General features: G+C 46.4%; 1 protein-coding gene across 1 annotated transcript in view; it reads left to right on the forward strand.

The window, feature by feature from the left end:
• The first annotated feature begins 3,236 nt into the window (after positions 1-3,236).
• The window catches only part of LOC136140244 (F-box only protein 27-like), a 32,173-nt gene continuing 11,165 nt past the window's right edge, over positions 3,237-24,244 (forward strand). Inside the window, exons 1-5 of the mRNA XM_065898324.1 lie at positions 3,237-3,276; positions 3,534-3,978; positions 4,296-4,391; positions 7,824-7,959; positions 8,630-8,758. Of these exons, the coding sequence (XP_065754396.1) occupies positions 3,237-3,276; positions 3,534-3,978; positions 4,296-4,391; positions 7,824-7,959; positions 8,630-8,758 (846 nt within the window). The remainder of the gene's footprint in view (positions 3,277-3,533; positions 3,979-4,295; positions 4,392-7,823; positions 7,960-8,629; positions 8,759-24,244) is intronic.

The raw sequence follows: 24,244 nt of genomic DNA on the forward strand, positions 1-24,244 counted from the left end.
TTGGTGGAACTTCTGATATCCTTGGGATATTCGTGCAACCTGCCTCCAGTGCTCTGAGGTTCAGGAATTTTCTACTTCTGCAAACCAGGCTGGCAGGTTTCCCCCCAACTTCCCAACCACTCCTCCTCCAGCAGAGAGAGGCACCTGCATACCCACTCAGCACTTTCCTGCCCATCCTTGTTGCTTCACTCCGTCAGAGCCAACCACAACCTTCCTCCATTTATGGCGAAGAATTTCTCATTCAGCCTTTACCACCTTGAAATGAAATACTTGATGAAACCTATCTCCACAGAGAAATCTTTAAATGTTAATAAAAGTTCCCAAATATATATGTATAGTGTAAGGGAAATAAAAGGAGAGAAATTTATAAGTAAAAGAATACATATTTCGGGCTTCCCTGGTGGCGCAGTGGTTGAGAGTCCGCCTGCCCATGCAGGGGACACGGGTTCGTGCCCCGGTCCGGGAAGATCCCACATACTGTGGAGTGGCTGCGTCCGTGAGCCATGGCCGCTGAGCCTGTGTGTCCAGAGCCTGTGCTCCGCAACGGGAGAGGCCACAGCAGTGAGAGGCCCGCGTACCGCAAAAAAAAAAAGAATACATATTTCAATATGCAAGTGATACTCGGGCTTGCTCCCAATAAGATCCAGCTAGTGTGTGGTCCGTGGAGGGCAGCCATCAACATCCCTTGGGAATTTGTTACAAATGCAGATCTAATTCAGAGTTGGATTTTAAAACTTCCCCAGTGTATCTGAAAAATCCCCAGAACTCTCTGTGGACCCCTAAAGCTCCATAAAACCCACAGCTGGCACCGCCTAGATGAAGAGATTTTGCAGTTTCCTGAACTGAATCGTAACAACTAGTAAAGTGCCAACAAAGCCGAGGAAACTCTTCCAATTGACTCAGAAGTTGCGTTCTTGGACCATTCAGTGTCTATTAACACTCTTTACATTTACAGGCCAACTAATTTGGGTTCTAGGCTCAGATTAACAGGATTTCCTCCTACATAAAACACACAGGACATTGGCTAGGAGGAGGAATCCATGATAGTTCTCCCCTGGGTGGTACTGTCCTGTGCACAGCTTCCCAATAACACTCTCATTACTGTGACACCAAAATGCACCCACAACTTCCCCAAAAGGCCCCTGGGGTGCCTTGTACACCCTCGTCTCCCGGGAGCCATTATTCTCTAATCCTTTTCTTCTAGGCAGTAAGCCCTTGGAACAGAATTATATTTTTCTTTTATTTTTTAAAAATTTATTTATTTAATTTTTTTTGGCCATGTTGGGTCTTCATTGCTGTGTGTGGGCTTTCTCTAGTTGCGGCGAGCGGGGGCTACTCTTTGTTGTGGTGTGCGGGCTTCTCATTGCAGTGCCTTCTCTTGTTGTGGAGCACGGGCTCTAGGAGCGCGGGCTTCAGCAGTTGTGGCACACGGGCTCAGTAGTTATGGCTCGGGGGCTCTAGAGTGCAGGGTCAGTAGTTGTGGCACGTGGACTTAGTTGCTCTGCGGCATGTGGGATCTTCCTGGATCAGGGCTCGAACCCATGTCCCGTGCACTGGCAGGCAGATTCTTAATCATTGCGCCACCCTGGAAGTCCCTATTTTTCTTTTTAACTGGAGTACACCATGGGGTGTAATTCCGGGAATTAACGGAGATTGTGTCTGAGGAGGAAATTGAAGAATGGAAACTGACTTGTCAGTCTCTGCTCTTTTATCTTACTTGAAGTTTTCAAACTTTTTAATTTTAACCGCTTTTTGAAATCCTGATTGGGTCATAATCAACTTTCATAATCTCATTAGCAAACGGATTCCCCCAGTTTACAAATTACATTAAAATAATGTATTGCTAGGGGCAGAAGGGTGTGGTTTCCAAGATTTGCTTCAAATTGCCTGGGGGAGCAAGTGGGTGGGAGGAGAGATGAAACCAGACTGGTCAGCAGTTAACTGCTGGAGCTCCTTACATTATTCCACTTTGGGATATGCTGGAAAACCTCAACAGTAAAAATTGTACTGACAGTGTATGTATCGAAAAGAAATTTGGCCCATGTAATAGTCAATCCATCTCTCAGAATTCAGGATCTCCCCACCCAGACTACTTATGGCCCTTTTCCCCTTGCCTGCTCTGTTTCCCAGAGCACTGATCACCTTCTAACACACTACACAATTTCCATGTCACGTCCACTGCTTGTCATGGACCATGTGAATTACAGTCTGATTTAATACTTACTCCATAGAAAAACTGTTTGCATCTTTTCTGCATTTTTGAAGAGGATGTTGGGGGTTGGCAGGAGATTTTATTTTTAATGATTTCCTAACAGTATCTAATTTGCTTAATCTGTCTCCTGTTCACCATGTCTCTCTCCCTTAGAAAGTAAGTTCCACGTGGGCAAAAATCAATGATGGTTTTACTTGCTGATATTGGAAATTGTATGTGTAGCTCCCCTTTTATTTTTCTTGGACAGAGTTGGTATAGAGGTTAAAAGCAAGAATTCTAGAGCTACCCAGGCTAGGTTCAAATCCGAGCTCTGTCACCTACTAGCTGTTTGATTTGGGCAGGTCACTTGGCCTCAGTTTTCTCACCTGGGAAGTGGGGACATAGCCATACCTATCTCAGGGGGTTGCTACCCTGACTGGTAGTAAGAGGCTCCATGAAGTTTGGCTGGGGTTATTACTGGCTACAGCACTCTTTTAGGGAGTCAGATAGAAATGCATTTAGCTCCTGCTGGAGCCTGTTTTCTCCTGTGCAATGATCTCCAAGCTAGTGATGCTGGATCCTTAAAGGTGATGAGAAGTTTATACGACCTAATGAATACAAAGCCTCCTGCCCAGGTGTCTGACCCAAATAGCAGCAGTTGTTCAGCACCAAGGGCCTTACAGCCTGGTTAGGGACACTCCAAGGGGCCACTGGTCCAGACGAAGAGCGACAGACTCTGGATCCTGGCAGTCCCTACTCTGGGAGATTTGGTTGGGCAGTTCCACCTCAGTCCAAATACGGCCTGAGGGAGGTGGGTGTCTGGAGAATACAGGAGGTGGGGACAGGAGGGGCTGGCTAGTAAGTCGGGGCAAGGCAGAGGGAGGAGGGGGCATGACAGACAGTAAGAAAGGAGGGGTGGGCAGAGACTGTGGAGTCAGAAAGAGCATGGGGCAGGGGAAGTGGCTGGCAGTGGTGCTGGGTATTAAGAAGGGAGGGGCGGGCAAATAAAAAGGGCCGAGGTAGAGATGGGGGCCCATGAAGCTCCATGAAGGCTTGCCTGCGAGGAGCTCTGGCTGAGATGCAGGGTAGGACTCGGGCGTCTGCAAGGTCGCAGAGGAGGTTGGCTGCCGGGGGCTGTGATGCAAATGGTAGACAGGGGCTTAAATCGCCTGCTGGCAAGGACGGGTTGGGAGTCTGGGGCCTTGAGGATGGGGCTGGGGGTGGTGAGGTTGGGGAGGAAGCTGAGGGGGCTTAGGGGGTGACAGTCTTGGGGTGTGGCTGGCAGGGGCGGGGCTGACGGAGGCTGCAGGTCTCTGACATCTTGGCCCTGGTTGTCCCGCAGTCGCAGGGGAGCCTGGCGAGAAGACCTCCTCCAGGGGCCAGCCTGTCGGGATCCCCTTGCTAGAGCAGGAGCCCGAGGAGCCGCTGGGTCTGGGCCAGCTGCCCACGGAGCTGCTCGAGATGGTGCTGAGCCACGTGCCCCCTCACGTGCTGCTCGGGCGCTGCCGCCGGGTGTGCCGGCGCTGGCGCGACCTGGTGGACTGCCAGGCCCTGTGGCTGAGCATCCTGGCCCGAGACCACGCCGCCCTGTCACCCGTCCTCCGCACCTGCCTGCCCGCCGCCGACGACCCCAGGCCCTGCGTCCTGGGCCGCTTCTGCGAGCGCAGACCCATAGGACGCAACCTTCTCCGGAACCCCAGGGGCCTAGGTGGGGAGCCCAGGAAAGGGGTCCTCCTCAAGGGAGCCGGTGGGAGGGGCCGGATGCGGGGGGCGCTTGGACTCCGTGGGTGGGGTGGAACTGGATCCCAAGGGAGGAGCGGGACGTGCAGGTCCCCACGGGAAACCCCAGGGGACTTATCCCTGGGCGGGTGGGATGGCAAAGAACTTGGGGAAAACCCGTTTTCATTTAACAGAAGGTTTCCTGAAATGGACGGTGCTGAGCAGTGAAGACGGCTGGGCGGTGGAGGAGGAAAACTTGGAGGTCATACCTAGTGCCTATATGCTGACCAGCTTCCTGTCTGCCTGCAGGTGAATGTCCCTCTTCCCCAAGGGCAGTTGTTGAGGACTTGCCTGGTCCTCACTGACCTTTCTCCGTCTTTCCTAGGGGTTATCACAAGAAGCAAGTGTTGGACCTGGAGAAGGAGGGTTTCTGGCCGGAACTTCTGGACAGTGGAAAGATTGAGATTTGTGTCTCTGACTGGTGAGTGTGATGATAAAAACAGCCCTTTATTTATTTAGTTAGTTAGTTATTTATGGCTGCTTTGGGTCTTCGTTGCTGTGCATGGGTATTTCTCTAGTTGTGGAGAGCAGGGGTTACTCTTCGGTGTGGTTCGCTGGCTTCTCATTGCTGTGGCTTCTCTTGTTGCGGAGCATGGGGTCTAGGCGCACTGGCTTCAGTAGTTGTGGCGCACGGGCTTAGTTGCTCTGCGGCATGTGGGATCTTCCCGGACCAGGGCTCGAACCCACGTCCCCTATATTGGCAGGTGGATTCTTAACCACTGCGCCACCAGGGAAGTCCCTGGGTGACTTTATTTAGGCCTCCTAACAGCCCCTTAGGATAAAGCAGGTGGGGAAATGAGACTTAACCACCATGATAGCTTTAGTACTTAGCAGAGTACATTCCCTGAACCCACCCCCTAACCCCCAAAAGGACCCGGATGGGATGATGCCAGTTTGGATCCTATACAGAGGACTTGGGCCCAATTCGGTCTCGTCTGTGAATGAGATGCTCCTTGGTTTAGGAGGAGACAAGGTAGGAGACTTGGCTAAAGGTCAGATTCTGGAGCTAGAACCTCTTAGGTTCAAACCCTGGCTTCCCAGCTTTGTGGCCTCGGGCAAGTCACAGTGTGCCTCAGTTTCCCTATCTTTATAAGATAGGGTTATATGTCAAACACAAAGCCAGTGCTCTGAAGTGTGAGCTGTTTTAGTATCCTTCGTGGTCCTTGATCCTGTGGGAAAATTATTTTTGAAACCTCAAACTGAGAAGTTCGGAATGGGGAGGTGATTTTTCCCTGGTGGCACAGCTAAGACTTGGCAGGGCCTGGCATTACACTCATACTTGTCTGACTCTTGTGCTCTGTAGTGATGGTCTTGAAACTGTGGTCCATGAGCACCTTCCAGGGGATACAGGACCCAGATGATTTTAAGCAAGGCAAAATCCAAGTCCTCTACAGTTTTATGTTCCTTGTTCTAAAACAACTCACTACAGTTCACATCGAGAGTGGGAGCATCATATAGTTTTCCTTTCCCAATTCCTATCTCACAGTCCTCCAGTTTTACAGAAACTGAAAGCCCCTCACTGTATTGCCTGGTCCTCAGATGTAAAGACTACTTGAGAGACAGGAAAAGTGACCATTTAAAATTTTGGCCTTACCACATTCACTTTCAATCAAGGCACCGTAAAATTCCTCCCTCTGCAAATCCATATCTTTAGGAGGCGTATTTCCAATCAACTTTTGTTTTTAATTTAATCCTCTATCAAACTATTGTAGCATGGTTGTGTGGCTTTGAGCAATGGTGTACCAGTTGATTGTAATAATCAGTGACTCCCCAGTTTTGTCGTACATCACCCAAAATATCTATAACTCCCAATGTCTGGGATATACCAATTAAATAGAGTGTCTAGGCTGAGAGAGCCAGGCATCAACATCTGTGAGAAGTTTAGAGCCAACTACGAAGTTAAAGGGCACAATGTCAAGACCACCTTCCAGCTGCCAGTTTGGGGGATTCCTCAAAACACCCTCAGACTCAGTAATTGACTAGAAAGACAGAACGGAATGGAAACTATTATACAATTAGTTTATTACATGGAAAATATACAGATTAAAGTTAGCCAAGGGGAAGATCCCAGGCAGCATCCAGGGGATACCAGATTTCCATTGCCCTCTCCCCATGGGATCAGGACACCTGACTGTCCTGGCCTCCATGGGTGACAGTATGCATGGAATATTGCCAGCCAGGGAAGCTCACCTGAGTTTATAGGGACTTTATCCTGTGTTTCACCTCAGCCTCCAGGTCAAGTGATATTGCGTGAGGCACCCTAAGTCACATTGTTCGTCTTCCCGCGGTGCTTTGCTCCCATTATAGACTATCTATGTGGATGTGGCCAGCCCCCGCCAAATCATATTGGCAGGCTATTCAATGTGGCTCAAGGGCCCCAGGTGAGCAAAGATACTCCTGTCAGACACAACAGTCCAAGGGTCCAGGGATTACCTCCCAGTAGTGGACAGCAAAGACCTTACCTTTGGACAGGTCTAAATGCTTTTCTATAAGGTATCATTTCAAGATTCCAGATGATTCCAATCTGCACCAATGTCTGGGAATCACTAGTAGGAAATAATTTAATCCAAAAGAAAAAATGTTAATGCTTAGAGTTTTATGGTCACAGGAAAAATTTTACATTTCTAATTATATTCTTTGTGTGTGTGTGTGTGTGTGTGTGTGTGTGTGTGTGGTTGGCACAAACAGTATGAAAGGTAAGTCAGAAGAATTTTAAAATATATTAGTACTACATTAGGACAAAATTCTGTGGGAGAAGTTGAATGGACATCTAAGTCCAAGTAGTGGAGTGATGTGAAATCTCTGTAAAAGGAGATACTTACTTGTTTGTGTATTTATACCACCTATTACTCTTGTTTTTAAATTTTTAATTTCTAACATCAAAAATCGGGCTTCCCTGGTGGCGCAGTGGTTGAGAGTCCACCTGCCGATGCAGGGAACACGGCTTCGTGCCCCGGTCCAGGGAGATCCCACATGCTGTGGAGCGGCTGGGCCCGTGAGCCGTGGCCGCTGAGCCTGCGGGAGAGGCCACAACAGTGAGGGGCCCGCGTACCGCAAAAAAAAAAAATGCACATGTCTTGGTTGTGCAACTCAGTGAATTATTACGAAGTGAATACATTCACTAAATCAAGAACAGAATGTTGCCAGCAAACCCCACCCTCAGCATCGCTCATGCACCATACCCCATCACTTTCAACCCAAGGGTAGCACCATCCTGAATTCTGTTACCATAGATAAGTCTTGTCCATTTTGGTACTTAATACATATTGAGTCATATAGTTTGTATCTAGCTTCTTTCAATCAATAACACATTTGTAAATTCATCCATAGTTGTATGTAGCTGCAGTTAGTTTATTTTCATGGCTTTATAATATTCCATTACATGAATACACCATAATCTATCCATTTACCATTGAAGGACATTGCATGTGGTGTCTTTGAATATTGTTGGATATCCCATCACCAATTTATCTAGATTCCTCTGGATCCTTGTAAATGGCTGATAAGAAAATTGTATCTTAAAACATCACCGTTGTACACATCGGAAATGACATCTTTTGCCACCAGTGAAATATAGAATGAGAAATAGTATGGGAGGAGGTACCCTGAAGAGCACGGCTTTAGGTCATTACTTCTGAAATGAATGTGCCTGCGGACCAGCTGGGGAGAGAGTTTAGTGCAGATTGATTCAATGGGTATGCAGAGGGGCCAAACTCCTAAGTGACACTAAGGGTGCCAGTCCCGGGGATCACAAAACTATTTTGTACGTGGGAAGGCCATTCAGGTGAAGCAGGCAGACCCCCAAAGAGATAGGACGGCAAGTCCAGCCTTCAAGGTCTCCCTTCTCCCACAGGCGGAATGACCAACAAGGAACTGACTGTATATATCAGCTAACTGTCCAACTTCTAGATGCCAACCAGGCCATCCTGGATCACTTCTCTCCTTTGCCTTTTCCCATCTGGAAGTGGAGAAACAGCGTCTCTCCTCGGGTGAGTGTCTGGGGTGTGGGAAAGGACAGTGGGGCTTATGAGAATCTATGGCTGCATAAAAAATTGCCCTCAAATACAGTGGCTTAATAGCACCAGCAGTCATTCTCTCACCTCTCGTGGTTTCTGTGAGTAGAGCTCTGCTGGGTGCTTCTGGCTCCATTCTCTCATGTAGTGGCCTTCAGGCACTGGCTGGGGCCGAAGGGCAGGGCAGGATGTGAGTGTGTATACAGCTGGTGGCTGGCCAAGCATCTCTTGGTTTAGTCTCAGAGCTTGGCCATGGGATCTCTCTGCTTGGTCTAGTTCGGGCTTCCTCGCAGCATGGCAGCTTTAGGGCAGTCAGCTGCTTCTTGGTGGCTCAAGCCTCCACCATGAGGCTTCTGGAGAAACCAGCAGAAGCTGCATTGCCTTTCTGACCCAGCCTTGGAAGTCACTTAGTAAAAGTCACTCAGCGTCATTTCCACCACACTCTTGGTTACAAGGAAACCTGCCCAGATTCAAGGGAACAGGAATTAGACTCTATCCTTGGATAAGGAGTGGTATGATTCTAGAAGTACCTGTGGAGACATTGTCGCAGCCATCTATGGAAAATACCACCTGCCTGAGGACCCCAACTCAGCTTCTGAGAGAAAACCTATGTCACAATGAGGCTTACCTCTTTTCCTTCCTACAGGTCAGCCACGTGTTCTCCAACCTCAAGAAGGGCGTCCGCTTTGTGTCTTTTGAATGCTGCATCTGGGACGTGGAGTTCAGAAATGAGCAGTATGGAATCTCTGTGACGAATTCCAGTGTTATCGTGCAGGTCTGTCCGTCCTAGTCAAGGGCTGTCCTTGAAAACTACCTGACCGTGCCTCCGGGGAGCTGAGCCCATTGGCTGGGCCATCCCAGTAATCAAGGGCTTGTAGCTCCCTGGCATCCTGGGATCTCCTGGATCCGGTCAAAGTTCCTACTGGGCCCTGTCTTCAGATTCTGGAAACTACTAGAAGGAAGTTCCTCCATCAGATTTACTGGCTGCTCCTGCTCTAAGGCAGCCCCTGTTTTACTGAGTGGATACGCAGTGGTCAGCACAGGGAAACACTGGATTGTGAGAGGGCTTCTCACCCTCCACCCACACCAGGCTCTCTGTTTCAGCTCCAGAGCCCTCTACCCTTGTCTCCTAGAAGCTCATCCCTATGGCGGAGAAAATTCCAGCCCCCACGGGTGGTGAACTTAACCCCATGGCGTTTCAAGACTGGGATCAGGACTCAGAGCTGGAAGTCAAACTACCTCAAAAAAATGTATGGAGACAGAGGGTTCTTCCCACCCTGTGAACCATCAAGTGGTCCCCTGAGTCCAGCCTTACCCTGAATTGTATGGTGTATAAAATTATTTTGAAATTCTTTTCAAACATGGAAAGAATAAATCAGAAATATATCTGCCAATCATAGGTAATAAAGGTATTATTTTGCCAATAGTGTCTCATGTCTTTTTTTTTTTTTTTTTTTTTTGCGGTACGCTGGCCTGTCACTGTAGTGGCCTCTCCCGTTGCGGAGCACAGGCTCCGGACGCGCAGGCTCAGCGGCCGTGGCTCACGGGCCCAGCCGCTCCGAGGCATGTGGGATCTTCCCGGACCAGGGCACGAACCCGTGTCCCCTGCATCGGCAGGCGGACTCTCAACCACTGCACCACCAGGGAAGCCCTCTCATGTCTTTTTAATAGAAATACATACAATGTTTCTGCATTGGTGACTACTTGGTTCACAGTAAGGATTTGTCCCAGTTGAGGAGGGGAAATTGTACAGAAGAAAACACCTATAGAAGGTATTCTCCATTTGAGAGCGTGGAAGTGTTAGCACCCCATTTCCCAAGCCCTAAGGAAATCATGGAGTCAAAGATTATCAATCAGGGTTAAAAGCATTAGGCAGGTGGTGGATGTGGGTACGGTGTCACAGTGACACCACGTTTGTGACATTCTAGTCGTGATGAGGGTGAGAGAGGACCATGCAATGGCAGGATCCGGCTGTCCTCACCCCAGTCCAGGGGTCGTGGCTAGCCTCACTGCTGCAGGATCCCTGAGGAGTTCCAGTCTCCTGATGTAAAGCAGATGAGGCCTGCTGCTGCCTTTGATGTAACTACCCTGAACTGCCCCACCCACCTGCAGTATCAGCATGGGACACACCCACTGAGGACAGTGTTTTGCCAGTATCATCAAAAGGGGAGGGTGACAGGTTGAAACAGACCTAAGAACCATGACCTCATGTAGTGTGTGGTCCTGGAGCAGATACTGGTTCAGACAGTTTAGCTCTGGAGGATATTTTTAGGTCAACCGGAGGAATTTGGATATGAGGAATATGAGACAGGCATTTACAGGATACATGGTAGTTATAGCACACAGAGCTTTTCCCCCCTGAAACATTTAATACATTTCCAACTTCATGCACCATCAACATCACCGCAAAATCCTTTCATGTGTATTTTCTACAAATGTGGACGTTCTTCTACATAACTACAATACGACCATTGGAATAATGAAGGTCACATTGATTAAACAACAGAAAGGCTTAACATAGCTTGTCTCTCTTCCTTGAAACGCCTGTTTGCAAGGTGGGCTGGAATCTGGGAGCTTGAATTTTGGTAGTTGTCCCACCATTTCCTAACTGATAAGAAGGCTCGTTGTTCTTAGACGGTGCAAACACTATGGTTTCTGCTCTACACCTGCTTTCATATGGGGAGCCTGGAATTTTGGTACATGCCAGGCAGAGGGTCCTCTGTGTCCAGGGCCCAGTGAAACCCTAGGGTGCTGGGTCCCTCATGAGATTCCCTGGACATCACACACATGTGACTGCATTTTTATTGCTGGGAGAAGAGTACACTCTGCGTGTTCCCCCACCAGGGAAGGGAGAGGACAGAAGGAAGAGGCACATGGGTTCTTCCAGTCTCTGCTTGTGTGTTTTTCCCTTAGGATCCACTGTGTATCCTTACTGCACCCCTGGAGTGAGTCCAACTATATGCTGAGTCCCCCAAGTCCTCCTGGCAAATATCCAACCATGGGGGTAATCTTGGGGCCACACAAACATGTGCACAGCTGTGGCAGGGGTGGCACTGCTAAAAGGATCCTAGCTACCTAAAATATGGCTACTCTGTTTGGGGGAAAGGGAGGGGGTGGGGAATGGTGAAACCCCAGTGCCTGGTGGCCATGGAGTTGCTCATGGTCTGAAAGAGCTGAGCTGCTGTCTGTTTGAAACTGAGTCTCCCTAAAACTGTAACCCCTACCAAGTCTACGATTAACCTCTCTATCCAAAACTTTATTCCTTTTCTTGTTCCACCCCTGTTCCCCTCAAGATTGAGGAGTATCAAAGAAAAGGGGGGATTGAAACTGAGGAGGACCCTGCAGGGCCCTCCCGAGTAAAAAGTCTTTCCAAGGCCCCCGTTTCTTGTTTGTAGGGAAAAGGCTTCAGCCTCCTAGACCTTCCCTGATTTCTGATGAAAGAAATGTTCACATATTGAGGTCTGGGGAAGACATTGTGGCTTATACATGACGTAACTCAAATTTTATGCTAACTAAAATAGCCTGTTTACGGCCTATCAAACATACATTGTACATCTGCTTTAATTATTAAAGAAAAACGTGCATTGACCAGAAGTAAAAATGCCCATATTAAGAATAAAGATTAAATGCCTCCCTTCCTAGGACGCCAACGCTGGTACTGCTTCCATGATAAGACTCCCTTGCCAAGGCCATACTGACTCACTGTGTACATGCTGATCTTTTTCTTTTCTTTTTTTTTCTTTTTTTTTAAACCTTGAAGGAACGTATCTCTGACTTGTTTGGTGTTCTTTGTTCTGACAAGTTATTAAACCGTGTTGAAAACCATGCTTCTCTGGAACAGTTCCTCAGAGTTCTCTGAGAGGGCATCTCAGGGCTATAGTCCTCAGTTTGGCTCAAATAAACTCTTTTCTATTCCTATTATAGATTGTTTATTGATTATTTTTGTCAACTGTTCCAAAGGGCAGATTCAAACAGTTACTAATTAGGGAAGTGAGGGAATGCAGAATGAAAGGGAAAGGAGTCAAGGAACAATAATGCAGGGGAAAAAAACAGAGTCCTAGTTCCTCCTCAAGGGATATACATAACAATCTCATACATATTTTTGAGTTCTTCTGCAGGAACTAAAGCCCCCATGCAGGCAGAGGATGGCACCTACATGCTGAGACTCCAGACTTGTCAGAACCAGAAGACTGATGATCGAGATTCCTTGTACATCACCCGGTTACCTCACCACCGGCCAATCAGAAGAAAGTCATACACCCTGCAGCTCTCAGCCCAAATGTTACCTTTAAAAAACTCTTTCCTGAAAACCTCAAGGAATTCAAGTCTTTTGAGCACGGGCTGCCTGTTCTCCTTGCTTGGCCATTGCAGTAAAACTCTCTGTGCTCCAAACTTCGATGTTTCCGTTTCTTTGGCCTCACTCTGTGTCAAGCACATGAACTTGGGTTCAAAAACATGTTGTGAGAGGTAGAAGTTACCTATGCAATTAAAACAATAGATCCAGGGGCTTCCCTGGTGGCGCAGTGGTTGAGAGTCCGCCTGCCGATGCAGGGGACACTGGTTCGTGTCCCGGTCCGGGAAGATCCACATGCCGTGAAGCGGCTGGGCCCGTGAGCCATGGCCGCTGAGCCTGCGCGTCCGGAGCCTGTGCTCCGCAACGGGAGAGGTCCTCAACAGTGAGAGGCCTGCGTACCGGAAAAACAATAGGTCCAACCCCTGGGGAGTTGGCCCACAGGACCCCCTGGCTAACTTTGACCCGGAAGTGAAGACGATATTGCAGCCTGATGATGCCTTTGGTTTTTCCCACTTTCCTCCAGGTGGGAGTTTGGGGTGGGTCAAAGACAATAAATATTAGTTTGCAGTTGCTCCCTATTCTAGGTGGGAAGAGAAAAGGGCCAAACTTCCCAAAGATGGGTTTCAGGTGAACCTAAAAGTTTGCACTGCTTTCTCCTCCAAGTAGAAGGAAACTAGGTTAAAATCCATTCCCAAGACTGGATCGAAGCTTTAGATAAGCCAGAGGAAAAAGAAGAAAGGAAACATTCTAGCTATTAGGCCTGGAGGCTGCAGCAACCCTACCTATTCGGGTGGCCATGATGTTAACCCTGAATGCTGAATTTACTTCTAGGGATTTGAGTAGACTTCCAAGGAGGAAAAGAAAAATCTACAATACAATATTGCCTCTCAATTATATCTCAAAGGAAAAGGGAAATTTGTATTTTCTGGGTATTTCATCTGCACGTATGATTTCAAAATATCAATGATCAATGTATACATATATATACGTATATACGTGTTATATATATATAATACATATGTATTTTATACACACACACAATAGTTTGTTTTCTCTGTATTACTGTTACCAAAAGCTCCGCCTCTCTGTATACCGGTGATGAATTGAATCTCCGAGACAGAGTTTTGGGTGAAGTAGAAACGAATCGCTTTATTGCTTTGCCAGGCAAAGGGGGCCACAGCGGGCGTCTGCCTCGAAAAACTGTGTCCCAACCTGGGAGGATTTGAGGAGGGGTTTTATAACAATGATTCAAAGGTGGTGTCTCTGAAAAGATTAGGGTGTGTGTAGGACCTGCACTCCTTTAATCTTGTCTCTCAGGTGTTCCGTCTTCTAATCTTTCTTTTTTTAAAAAAGCATTTATTTATTTATTTGGCTACACTGGGTGTTAGTTGAGGCATGCATGCGGGATCTTTTCTTTAGTTGCCGGGGATGGAAGCCAGGCCCCCACAGTGGGAGTGCAGAATCTCAACCACTGGACCACGGGGGAAGTCCTGGTCTTGTAACCCTGATGAACTTCTCTGGTCCCTTTAATCTGGCCTCAGCCTCCCTTGATTAGCAACTGTCCCTCTGGAACTCAGGGAAGGTCATGAAGGCTGGAGTGTTGCTTACAAGAAACGGGGACAAAAGGGCCTCACTCGGTTTCATTATGACCTTTTGACAGCTTTTAAAAGACGTTTCTGGGGCTTCGCTTGTGGCGCAATGGTTGGGAGTCCGCCTGCTGATGCGGGGGGCGCGGGTTCGTGCCCCGGTCCAGGAAGATCCCACGTGCCGCGGAGCGGCTGGGCCCGTGAGCCATGGCCGCTGAGCCTGCACGCCCGGAGCCTGTGCTTCGCAACGGGAGAGGCCACAATGGTGAGAGGCCCGCATACTGCAAAAAAAAAAAAAAATATATATATATATATATACATATATATGTGTGTGTGTGTATATATATATATATATATATATATATATATATATATATATATATATATAAAGGAGAGGTACCAGAGTTGGGGGAGAGATATGATCTTTATCTTTCAGAGCTACCGGAAGATTTCCTCTCCTCCCCAGCTGAAAAAAAAAAAATTGGGAGGAAGCCCAGTGTTGTCTTTCCAGGCTGCTAGACCACTTTGAATTCAAACTGTGAGTCTACCTCTGACGTCTATCCCTCCAACTGGTCACATCTGACAGATCTGACTAAGATACAGCAGGAGGGGACCCCAGTCACAAATACATCCAGGTGCTGTCCATGCTAACGAGGTGGATGAACCAGCTTCATGGCAAAACAAACTGTTTGGAACTGATTGCCTCAGGCATTCCCCCTGAAAGCTAGGACTGAGCTGAACCATTTGGACTGGTCTGGCAACCCTGGAGTGGGAGGACCCAGGGCAGGCGGCCACACTGGGGGCTCTGTTGACCCATTCTGCCTGACCAATGCGTGTCCTACTTGGGGTGCCCTAACAATTATAAATTCTTTGCTTCTAGGGGTACCATGTGTGCCCTCTGGGGTTGTTCTTCTCACGTGTGTGGTGCCCTGACATGCCTCAGCCCTGGAAGGCTTTGAGGTCAGCTTCACCTTCTTGGCCAGAGTATGCTGTACCTGAGTTGATGCCTCGGGCCAGGAAAAAAAGTTCAAACAGAAGCTTGAAGACTAGAAACTTGAGGAAGCCACCTGATTTTCTGAGACAGACATTTATGGTTAGTGGGATTTGCTCTACCTGGCTAAATCCAGGACTCCAGGGACTTCCCTGGTGGTCCAGTGGTTAAGAATCCACCTTCCAATGGGGGGATGCAGGTTCAATCCCTGGTCGGGGAAATAAGATCCCACATGCCGCGGGGCAACTGAGCCCGTGCGCCGCAACTACTGAGCCCGCACGCTCTGGAGCCTTCTAGCCACAACTAGAGAGAAGCCCGCGCACCACAACGAAGACCCCACGTACCGCAACTAAGACCCGACCCGGTCAAATACATAAATAATAAATCCAGGACTCTGGAGGGCATAACTGAGGCCAATACTGCAGGTTAATCTCACCCTGTGAGGATCTACTGATAAGACTTTTGCTGTAAAGATGCCCTGGCCAAGGGTCAATGTAGTGGACTGCAGAAAAGAGTTATCACAGCAGGCCAGAGACCCCATGTTTAGAAGAGCCTGCTTACGAGGTTGGCCGGCATCTAGGAGCTTGGTCAGAGTGTTCCCATCATTCTCTAACTGATGAGGATGGCTCACTGAGCTGGAATTGCAAACATGTGGTTTATGCTGAGCACTTTCATTCTTTCCTGGAGTCTGGAATTTTGGTATATGTCAGCAGACGGTGCCTATGTGAGCAGCCCCCAATGAAAACGCTGGATGCTGACATTCTAATGGACTTCCCACGACGGAAACAACACACACATGTTGCTGCATTTTGCTGTGCTCTGTGAGCCCTCATGGAAGGAAGAGAGCATAAGGAAGCCTGCACGAGATTACTCCAGATCCCACCCATGTCTTTTTTCCTTACCATCTGGCTGTGTGTCCTTAGCACACTGTTGTCATAAATCTTCGCTGAGTACGCTGACTCCCATGAGTCATTCTAGAAAATCTCTAAACATGGCAGCGGTCTTGGGGACTCCCAACACTGTACCTCTAATCCTTAGATTCCATCCAAGTTTTGCCAGATGTTCCAATGGCTTGTTTTGTTTTGTTTGTAGCAAAAAGATCCAGGTCAAAATCATGTGCAATAGCTTGGACGTTCCTTAAAAAACTAAAAATAGAGTTGCCATATGATCTAGTAATTCCACTCCTGGGCGTATATGTGGACAAAACCATAATTTGAAAACATAGGGACTTTCCTGGTGGTCCAGTGGATAAGACTCTGTGCTCCCAATGCAGGGGGCCCAGGTTCGATCCCTGGTCGGGGAACTAGATCCCACATGCATGCCACAACTAAGAAGTCCGAATGCCTAAGATTCCACATGCCGCAACTATGAGACCTCATGCCGCAACGAAGATCCTGTGTGCCGTGACTAAGACCTGGTGGAGCCTAAATAAATATTTTTTAAAAAGATACATACATCCCAATGTTCATTGCAGCACTGTTTACAATAGCGAAGACATGGAAGCAACCTAAGTGCCCATTGACAGAGGAATGGATAAAAAAAGATGTGGTACATAAAGAAAGATGTGGTACATGTCAAAGGAGTATTATTCTGCCATAAAAAAGAATGAAATAATGCCATTTGTAGCAACAGGGATGAACCTAGAGATTATCACACTGAGTGAAATAAATCAGACAGAGAAAGGCAAATATCTTATGATAGCACTTATATGTGGAATCTAAAAAAATGATACAAATGAACTTATTTACAAAACAGAAACAGACTCACAGACTTAGAGAATGAATTTATGGTTACCAAAGGGGAAATGTGGGGAGGAAGGATAAATTAGGAGTTTGGGATTAACATATACACTACTATATACAAAATAGATAACCAACAGGGACCTACTGTATAGCACAGAGAACTCTACTCAATATTCTGTAATAACCTAAATGGGAAAAGAATCTGAAAATGAATAGATACATGTATATGTATAACTGAATCACCTTGCTGTACTAACACAACATTGTAAATCAACTATACTCCAATATAAAACAAAAATTTTTTTAAAAAGGCAAAAAAATCACGTGCAGTGGCTTCTGGTTGTCATGTCTCCATAGTCTCCTCCAGTCGGCAACAGTTCCTCCATCTCTTTTTTACTTTCATGATATTGACAGTTTCAGACCTTGTAAGCCAGTTTTGCTTTGTAGAATGTTCCTCAATTTGTTTTTTTCTGACATTTCCTTATAGATTCAGATCATGCCTCTTTGGCAAGAATATCACAGAAGTGACTTTTTTGTCCTCATTGCATCCCATCAGGTGATACACGGTTTCAATTTGTTCTGTTACTTACGATGCTCACCTTGATCACTAGATTTGAGGTGGTGTCTGTCTGCCTTCACTGTCAAGCTCCTCTTTTCCCTTTCTAAATAGCGTTTTGTGGGTAGCACCATTAGGCCTGCTTGTAAGGTTGACCCTTGACTGACTCCTGGAAACTTGCATTTTGGGAGTGACAAGGATTGATAAGGGTGATTCTCTGTGCCTGGAATTGTGTGAACAATATGGTTTATGCTACTTTCCTTCTGGAATTTTGGTACATGCTACCAAATTAGGAATTAGGTACATGCTGTGTTCAGCATAAACCACATTGTTTGCACAAATAGTCTAGCCACAGAAAATCACCCTTATCTGTTAGGGGATGGTGGGAACACTTCCAAAAGCCAGGTTTCCAGATGCCAGCCAAGAGCCAGTCTTTTTTTTTTTTCCTCTGTAAATTTATTTATTCTTGGCTGCCTTGGGTCTTCGTTGCTGCGTGTGGGCTTTCTCTAGTTGCAGTGAGCTCGGGCTACTCTTCGTTGCAGTGTGAAGGCTTCTCATTGTGGTGGCTTCTCTTGTTGCAGAGCATGGGCTCTAGGCACACGGGCTTCAGTAGTTGTGGCACACGGGCTCAGTAGTTGTGGCACACGGGTTTTGTCGCTCTATGGCACATGGGATCTTCCCGGACCAGGGCTCGAACCCGTGTCGCCTGAATTGGCAGGCGGATTCTTAACCACTGCACCACAAGGGAAGTCCAAGAGGCAATCTTGTAAGCAGGTCCTTCTAAAGATAGAAGCCTCAGGCCAGCTGTGTTGACTCTTTTCTTCACAGTTCTCCATTCAGTTCTATGTGAATGTAGCCACAGCCCCAAATCTCTTTTAGTTGCTGTTCTAAAATATGAGGAACTTCCTTTTTATCTCTCTATTTGAGCAGCCCAACCCTCTCTCCCTTGACTAAAGGGTTGCAAGCTTCAGGCCAGCTGAATCAATAGCTTGAGTGTGATGCCAACATCTTCCATATGATGTTTGCATCTGGGTTGCCTTCTACTGTCTCGTGGAGACATTGTATGGAAGCTTTTGAGAAGGAGTCTGAATGACAGGAGCACAGAGTGTTAGCTTGTCCAACTTCCCTAGGTGGTGAGTGTCTGGAGTCTTGTTATCTTAGACTACAGGCTACAGGCAGAGAAGAATCCCTTAGTAGAGTCCAGTTCCTTCCATCCCTCCTTACAAACTGGCCAGGTCCTGCCTGAGCTCATCTCTCTTATAAGGATATCGCAAAAAGCAAATATGGGTAGTATACACACCAACAATACTCTGAGTTTTCCAACCAGTTCCCTAGCGCTACAAGTTCAGGTGAACGATGGGCCGCTAACCTCACTGTCAAAGAAGAGAGTTCTACAAAATGTTTTCTCCTGGCACAATAAAGGCCACCGGTTCTCATCCTACAATAGCCAGTCTGCCACCTGTTGCATGATCACTAAGACAATGCCACATGTCTTAGAGTTTTATTTTCTACGTCAGCATTCCACTCCTGGTATCAATTTCTATATTAATTAAGATGAAGCCTAGGCTGTTGTAACAGACTTGAACACACAGTATCTACAACAACATGGAAGCTCATATCTTATTTAATAATTTATAGGTTGGTGAGCGGTCTGGGGCAGGTAGATGGCTCTGGTCCTTGACCTATCATTTCTACCATCTTCAACATGTGTCTTCCATCTCCAGATCCAAGAAAGCTGCTAAAATTGCTCTGTCCCAACCAGTGGGGCAGGGGAGAAGGGGAAGTATGGGAAATTGGGATTGTTTTCAAGGAGATGAGCCAGAAGTCACATATGATATCTCTCCTCACATCCCATATCCCACTGGCCTGAATTTAGTCACATGGCCACATCTAGCTGCAAAGGAGACTGGGAAAAGTAGTTTGTGACTGGGTGGCCAGCTAAAACTTGGGGGCTTTTAATAGTAAAAGGAAGAAAGGGGAAATGGAGGGCTTCCCTGGTGGCACAGTGGTTAAGAATTCGCCTGCCAATGCAGGGGACACGGGTCCGAGCCCTGGTCCAGGACGATCCCACATGACGCGGAGCAACTAAGCCCCTGCGCCACAACTACTGAGCCTGCACTCTAGGGCCATGAGCCACAACTACTGAGCCTACGTGCCGCAACAAGAGAAGCCACTGCAATGAGAAGCCCACGCACCACAACGAAGAGTAGCACCCACTCGCCACAACTAGAGAAAGCCCGTGCGCAGTGAAGACCCAATGCAGCCAAAAATAAATAAATAATTTTTTTTAAAAAAAAAGTAAGAAAGGGAAAATGGATATGAGGAAACTGATGAAGTTAGCAGTCTCTGTCATGGACCACGTGAGATTAACTACTTGATGTCCTCCGATGTCCATCCTGCCCTTGATATCTCTGATCACAAGGCTTCCTAAAATAAAAACCATATTTCCCAGCTTCCCTTGCAGCCAAGTGTGGCCATGTGACTAAGTCCCAGCTGGTGGAATGTAGGGAAAGTGATGTTCACCACTTCTAAGATATGACTTTAGGGTGGGGGGCAGCATGCCCTCTCTACACCTTCTTCAGCATTCCTGCTTCTTGGAAGGTGGATGTGATGGCTGTAGTTACATCGTGGGCCATGAGGACAAGAGCCACATCCTAATTAATGTTGGCAGAATGAGAAGCCAGAAGCAGCTTAGATCCTAGAGCCACCATGCCTAACATGCACAGCCTACTCCTGAATTTTCCCCTAGAGAGAAATAAACTTATATCTTTTTTTTAAACATCTTTATTTGAGTATAATTGCTTTACAATGGTGTGTTAGTTTCTGCTTTATAACAAAGTGAAACAGTTATACATATACATATGTTCCCATATCTCTTCCCTTTTGCATCTCCCTCCCTCCTACCCTCCCTATCCCACCCTTCTAGGTGGTCACAAATCACCGAGCTGATCTCCCTGTGCTATGTGGCTGCTTCCCACTAGCTATCTATTTTACGTTTGGTAGTGTATGTATGTCCATGCCACTCTCTCACTTTGTCACAGCTTACCCTTCCCCCTCCCCATGTCCTCAAGTCCATTCTCTAGTAGGTCTGTGTCTTTATTCCCGTCTTGCCCCTAGGTTCTTCATGACCTTTTTTTTTTTTCCCTTAGATTCCATATATATGTTTTAGCATACGGTATTTGTTTTTCTCTTTCTGACTTACTTCACTCCGTATGACAGTCTCTAGGTCCATCCACCTCACTACAAATAACTCAATTTCATTTCTTTTTATGGCTGAGTAATATTCCATTGTATATATGTGCCGCATCTTCTTTATCTATTCATCTGTCGATGGACACTTAGGTTGCTTCCATGTCCTGTATTATAAATAGAGCTGCAATGAACATTGTGGTACATGACTCTTTGAATTATGGTTTTCTCAGGGTATATGCCCAGTAGTGGGATTGCTGTGTCGTATGGTAGCTCTATTTTTAGCTTTTTAAGGAACCTCCATACTGTTCTCCATAGTGGCTGTATCAATTTACATTCCCACCAACAGTGCAAGAGGGTTCCCTTTTCTCCACACCCTCTCCAGCATTTATAGTTTGTAGATTTTTTGATGATGGCCATTCTGACCTGTGTGAGATGATACCTCATTGTAGTTTTGATTTGCATTTCTCTAAGGATTAATGAGGTTGAGCATTCTTTCATGTGTCTGTTGGCCATCTGTATATCTTCTTTGGAGAAATGTCTATTTAGACCTTCCGCCCATTTTTGGATTGGGTTGTTTGTTTTTTTGATATTGAACTGCATGAGCTGCTTGTAAATTTTGGAGATTAATCCTTTGTCAGTTGCTTCATCTGCAAATATTTTCTCCCATTCTGAGGGTTGTCTTTTTGTCTTGTTTATGGTTTCCTTTGCTGTGCAAAAGCTTTTAAGTTTCATTAGGTCCCATTTGAAAATACACTTAAATCTTGTTTAAGTTACTATGATTTCGAGTGTCTATTTTACACAGCCAAACCCAAATTCTAATGAACACAGAGAATATCATAGTTTCATATTCATCTTTTGCAACTTGCTCTTTTCACTCAACATCACATTTCTTACATGTATCCATATGGATTTGTGTATATCTAATTCATTAAAAATTGTTTTTACATGGTTCCTTCAGGAGTTGTTTCCCTGAGACTCTTTATTTTATTGTGGTAAAATAAACATAGCATGGACCATTTTTAAGCCTACAATTCTGTGGCATTAGGTACATTCACCATGTTGTACAACCACCACTATCCATTCCAGAACTTTTTTATCATCTCAAATAGATATTTTGTACCCACTAAACAGTAACTCCCCATTCTTCCTCCCCACCCCCAGCCCCTGGTAACCTCTATCCTACTTTCTGTCTGTATAAAATTGCCTATTCCAGGCACCTCATAAAAGTGGAATCTTACAGTATTTGTCCTTTTGTGCCTGGTCTAATTCATTTATCTTACTACTCTGTGACATAGCATCTGTCTCCTTGTTGAGTCATCTTTGTCATCCTTTAATGAAGTCTCATAATTTACTCCAAAATGAACTTGAACATCTTTTCTTGGCATTTGAGCTATGCACCTTACTTTTTGTTGTATAAGAGAAGGGAATCTTTTCTAAGAATTATATTTTCTAATTGGTCATTGCTATTATTAGAGGAGTCTTAATGATATTTTTGTATGTTGATCTTTAATCCAGCAGACTGGCTGAAATTTTGTTTTTGTTTTTTACAGGGAAGTTTTCTAATTAACTTGGATATTTTGAAGGTTTCCAGTGGGGTCCTTATATCACGCTGATGCTTCCCTTTTATCTCTAGTTGGTCACAAAGGTTTTGTTATAAATGAGTGTTGAACTCCATCTAATGTTTCATCTCCCTTAATTTGATAATATGGTGTGTCACATTAGTAGATTAAAAAATTTTTTTGATGTGAAATTGTCATAGGTAGGAAAGTGGACTGGTTGCTATGATATGCCACCCAAATACCCTCTTCAGGATGGAGGAATTGTTTCCACCAGCTGTCAGGAGTGTTGGCAGCTGATGGCTTAGAGCTGAGCATCTGTCTGGTCAATGCCCTCAGCTGAAGAAAACCATCTTGCTTAAGCTTATGTCCCTTTCCTAGGGGCAGCCCATATTCCATGTCTGGTCAATGAGGGGACAAAAGCCTGGCTCCAGGGACTTCCCTGGTGGCCCAGTGGGTAAGATTCCGTGCTCTCAATGCAGGGGGCCCGGGTTCGATCCCTGGTCGGGGAACTAGATCCCACATGCCGCAACTAAACACGCCACAACGAAGATCCTGCGCAGCCAAGATAAATTAATTAATAAATTAAAAAAAAAAAAAGCCTGGCTCCATGCCTCAATTAGGGACAACCCAGAAGGCCAGCCCCCTCCAGTTTCCCTGTAGGATGGACGGAGGCCCTGCTGCAACCACGTCAGCTTCTCCCTGTGCCTTTCCTGCCTCCTCTCTTCCTTATAAATGTTGCCCCAGAGAGCTCTTCCCAGAAACCAGCAGTTTGGGCTGCAAATCTCTACCTCAAAGTCTGTTTCCTAGGAAACCCTACGTGTCAAAAATGTGAATGTTATGTGTGTTTATTATTTATTTATTTATTTATTTATTTATTTATTTATTTATTTATGGCTGTGCTGGGTCTTCGTTGCTGCATGCAGGCTTTCTCTAGTTGCGGCGAGCGGGGCCTACTCTTCATTGCTGTGCACGTGCTTCTCCTTGCGGTGGCTTCTCTTGTTGCGGAGCACGGGCTCTAGGTGCACGGGCTTCAGTAGTTGTGGCGCACGGGCTTAGTTGTTCCGCGGCATGTGGGATCTTCCCGGACCAGGGCTCGAACCCATGTCCCCTGCATTGGCAGGCGGATTCTTAACCACTGTGCCACCAGGGAAGTCCCATGTGTGTTTATTTTTAAGCAAAAATAAAATAAATATTTATGTGTCCACCAACTAAGTTCTGGAATAACATTGCCAGTGCCTTAGAAGCCCCTTGTGGGTCCTTCCCCGTCTTTCTTTCCCCTTCCAGCTTACTCAGAGATCACCAACATCTTGATATTTGGTAATAATCTCTTGGTGTGTGTGTGTGTGTGTGTGTGTGTGTGTGTGTGTGTCTGTGTGTGTGTTTAGTACCTATGTATTTCATATATATCTTTATCTATATCTATCTATCTATATCTATATATATATCTTTGCTTTTGAATTATACAGCATGTGTTCTGTGACCTGCTTCTTTCATTCAGCATCGAAGTGAGATTCACCCATTTTGATGACATAGCTATCGCTTGTTAATTTTCTTCATTATGTGAATAAACTACAATATGCACGTCTGTTCCACTCTTGACGGACATGCGTGTTGTCTCCAGTTTCGCGACTATTATTACTCACTGCTGCAATGAACGTTCTCGTACCTGCCTCTGAGGTCATGGGCACAAGTGTCTCTAGGGCAGGGTTTCTTAACCTCACCACTACTGCCATTTTGGCCTGGATAATCCTTGGCCGTAAGGGACTGTCCTGGGGTTTGTAGAACACTTAGCAGCATCCTTATTTTCATATTTAAACAATCATAAAAAATTTCAATCCAGGACTTCCCTGGTGGTCCAGTGGTTAAGAATCCCACCTACCAATGCAGGGGACACGGGTTCGAGCCCTGGTCTGGGAACTAAGATCCCACATGCCATGGGGCAACTAAGCCCACATGCTCTGGAGCCCTTCAAAATACATGCAAAATCGGCCGCATCTCTGCCACCACCTGGCTCTGGTCCCGGGCAGGATTACCTCTCACCTCAGTTATGATTCATCTAGTTCGGAGACAGCAGGACCCAGGAAGGCGCCCCGCACGTAGTAGGTGCTGCATGCAGTAGGTGCTCATGTCCAGGCTGACTGATTTGCCTCCTCAGCCCCTCTTGGCTGGGCTGTGAATTCACTTGGCTGGCGTCCTGCCATCCTTCCACTGTCCCCCTCCAGCACCCCCGCAAGAGCCCGATCTCTGATCTTCCTCCACGTCGACCCCTTGCATCCCCTCCTCCAGGCCATGGGGCCTCTGGGGTTTTTAAGAATTTGAACCTAGAGAATACCCTGGTGGT

Source organism: Phocoena phocoena, chromosome 20, assembly GCF_963924675.1.
Source record: "Phocoena phocoena chromosome 20, mPhoPho1.1, whole genome shotgun sequence".
NCBI classification, from domain to species: Eukaryota; Metazoa; Chordata; class Mammalia; order Artiodactyla; family Phocoenidae; genus Phocoena; species Phocoena phocoena.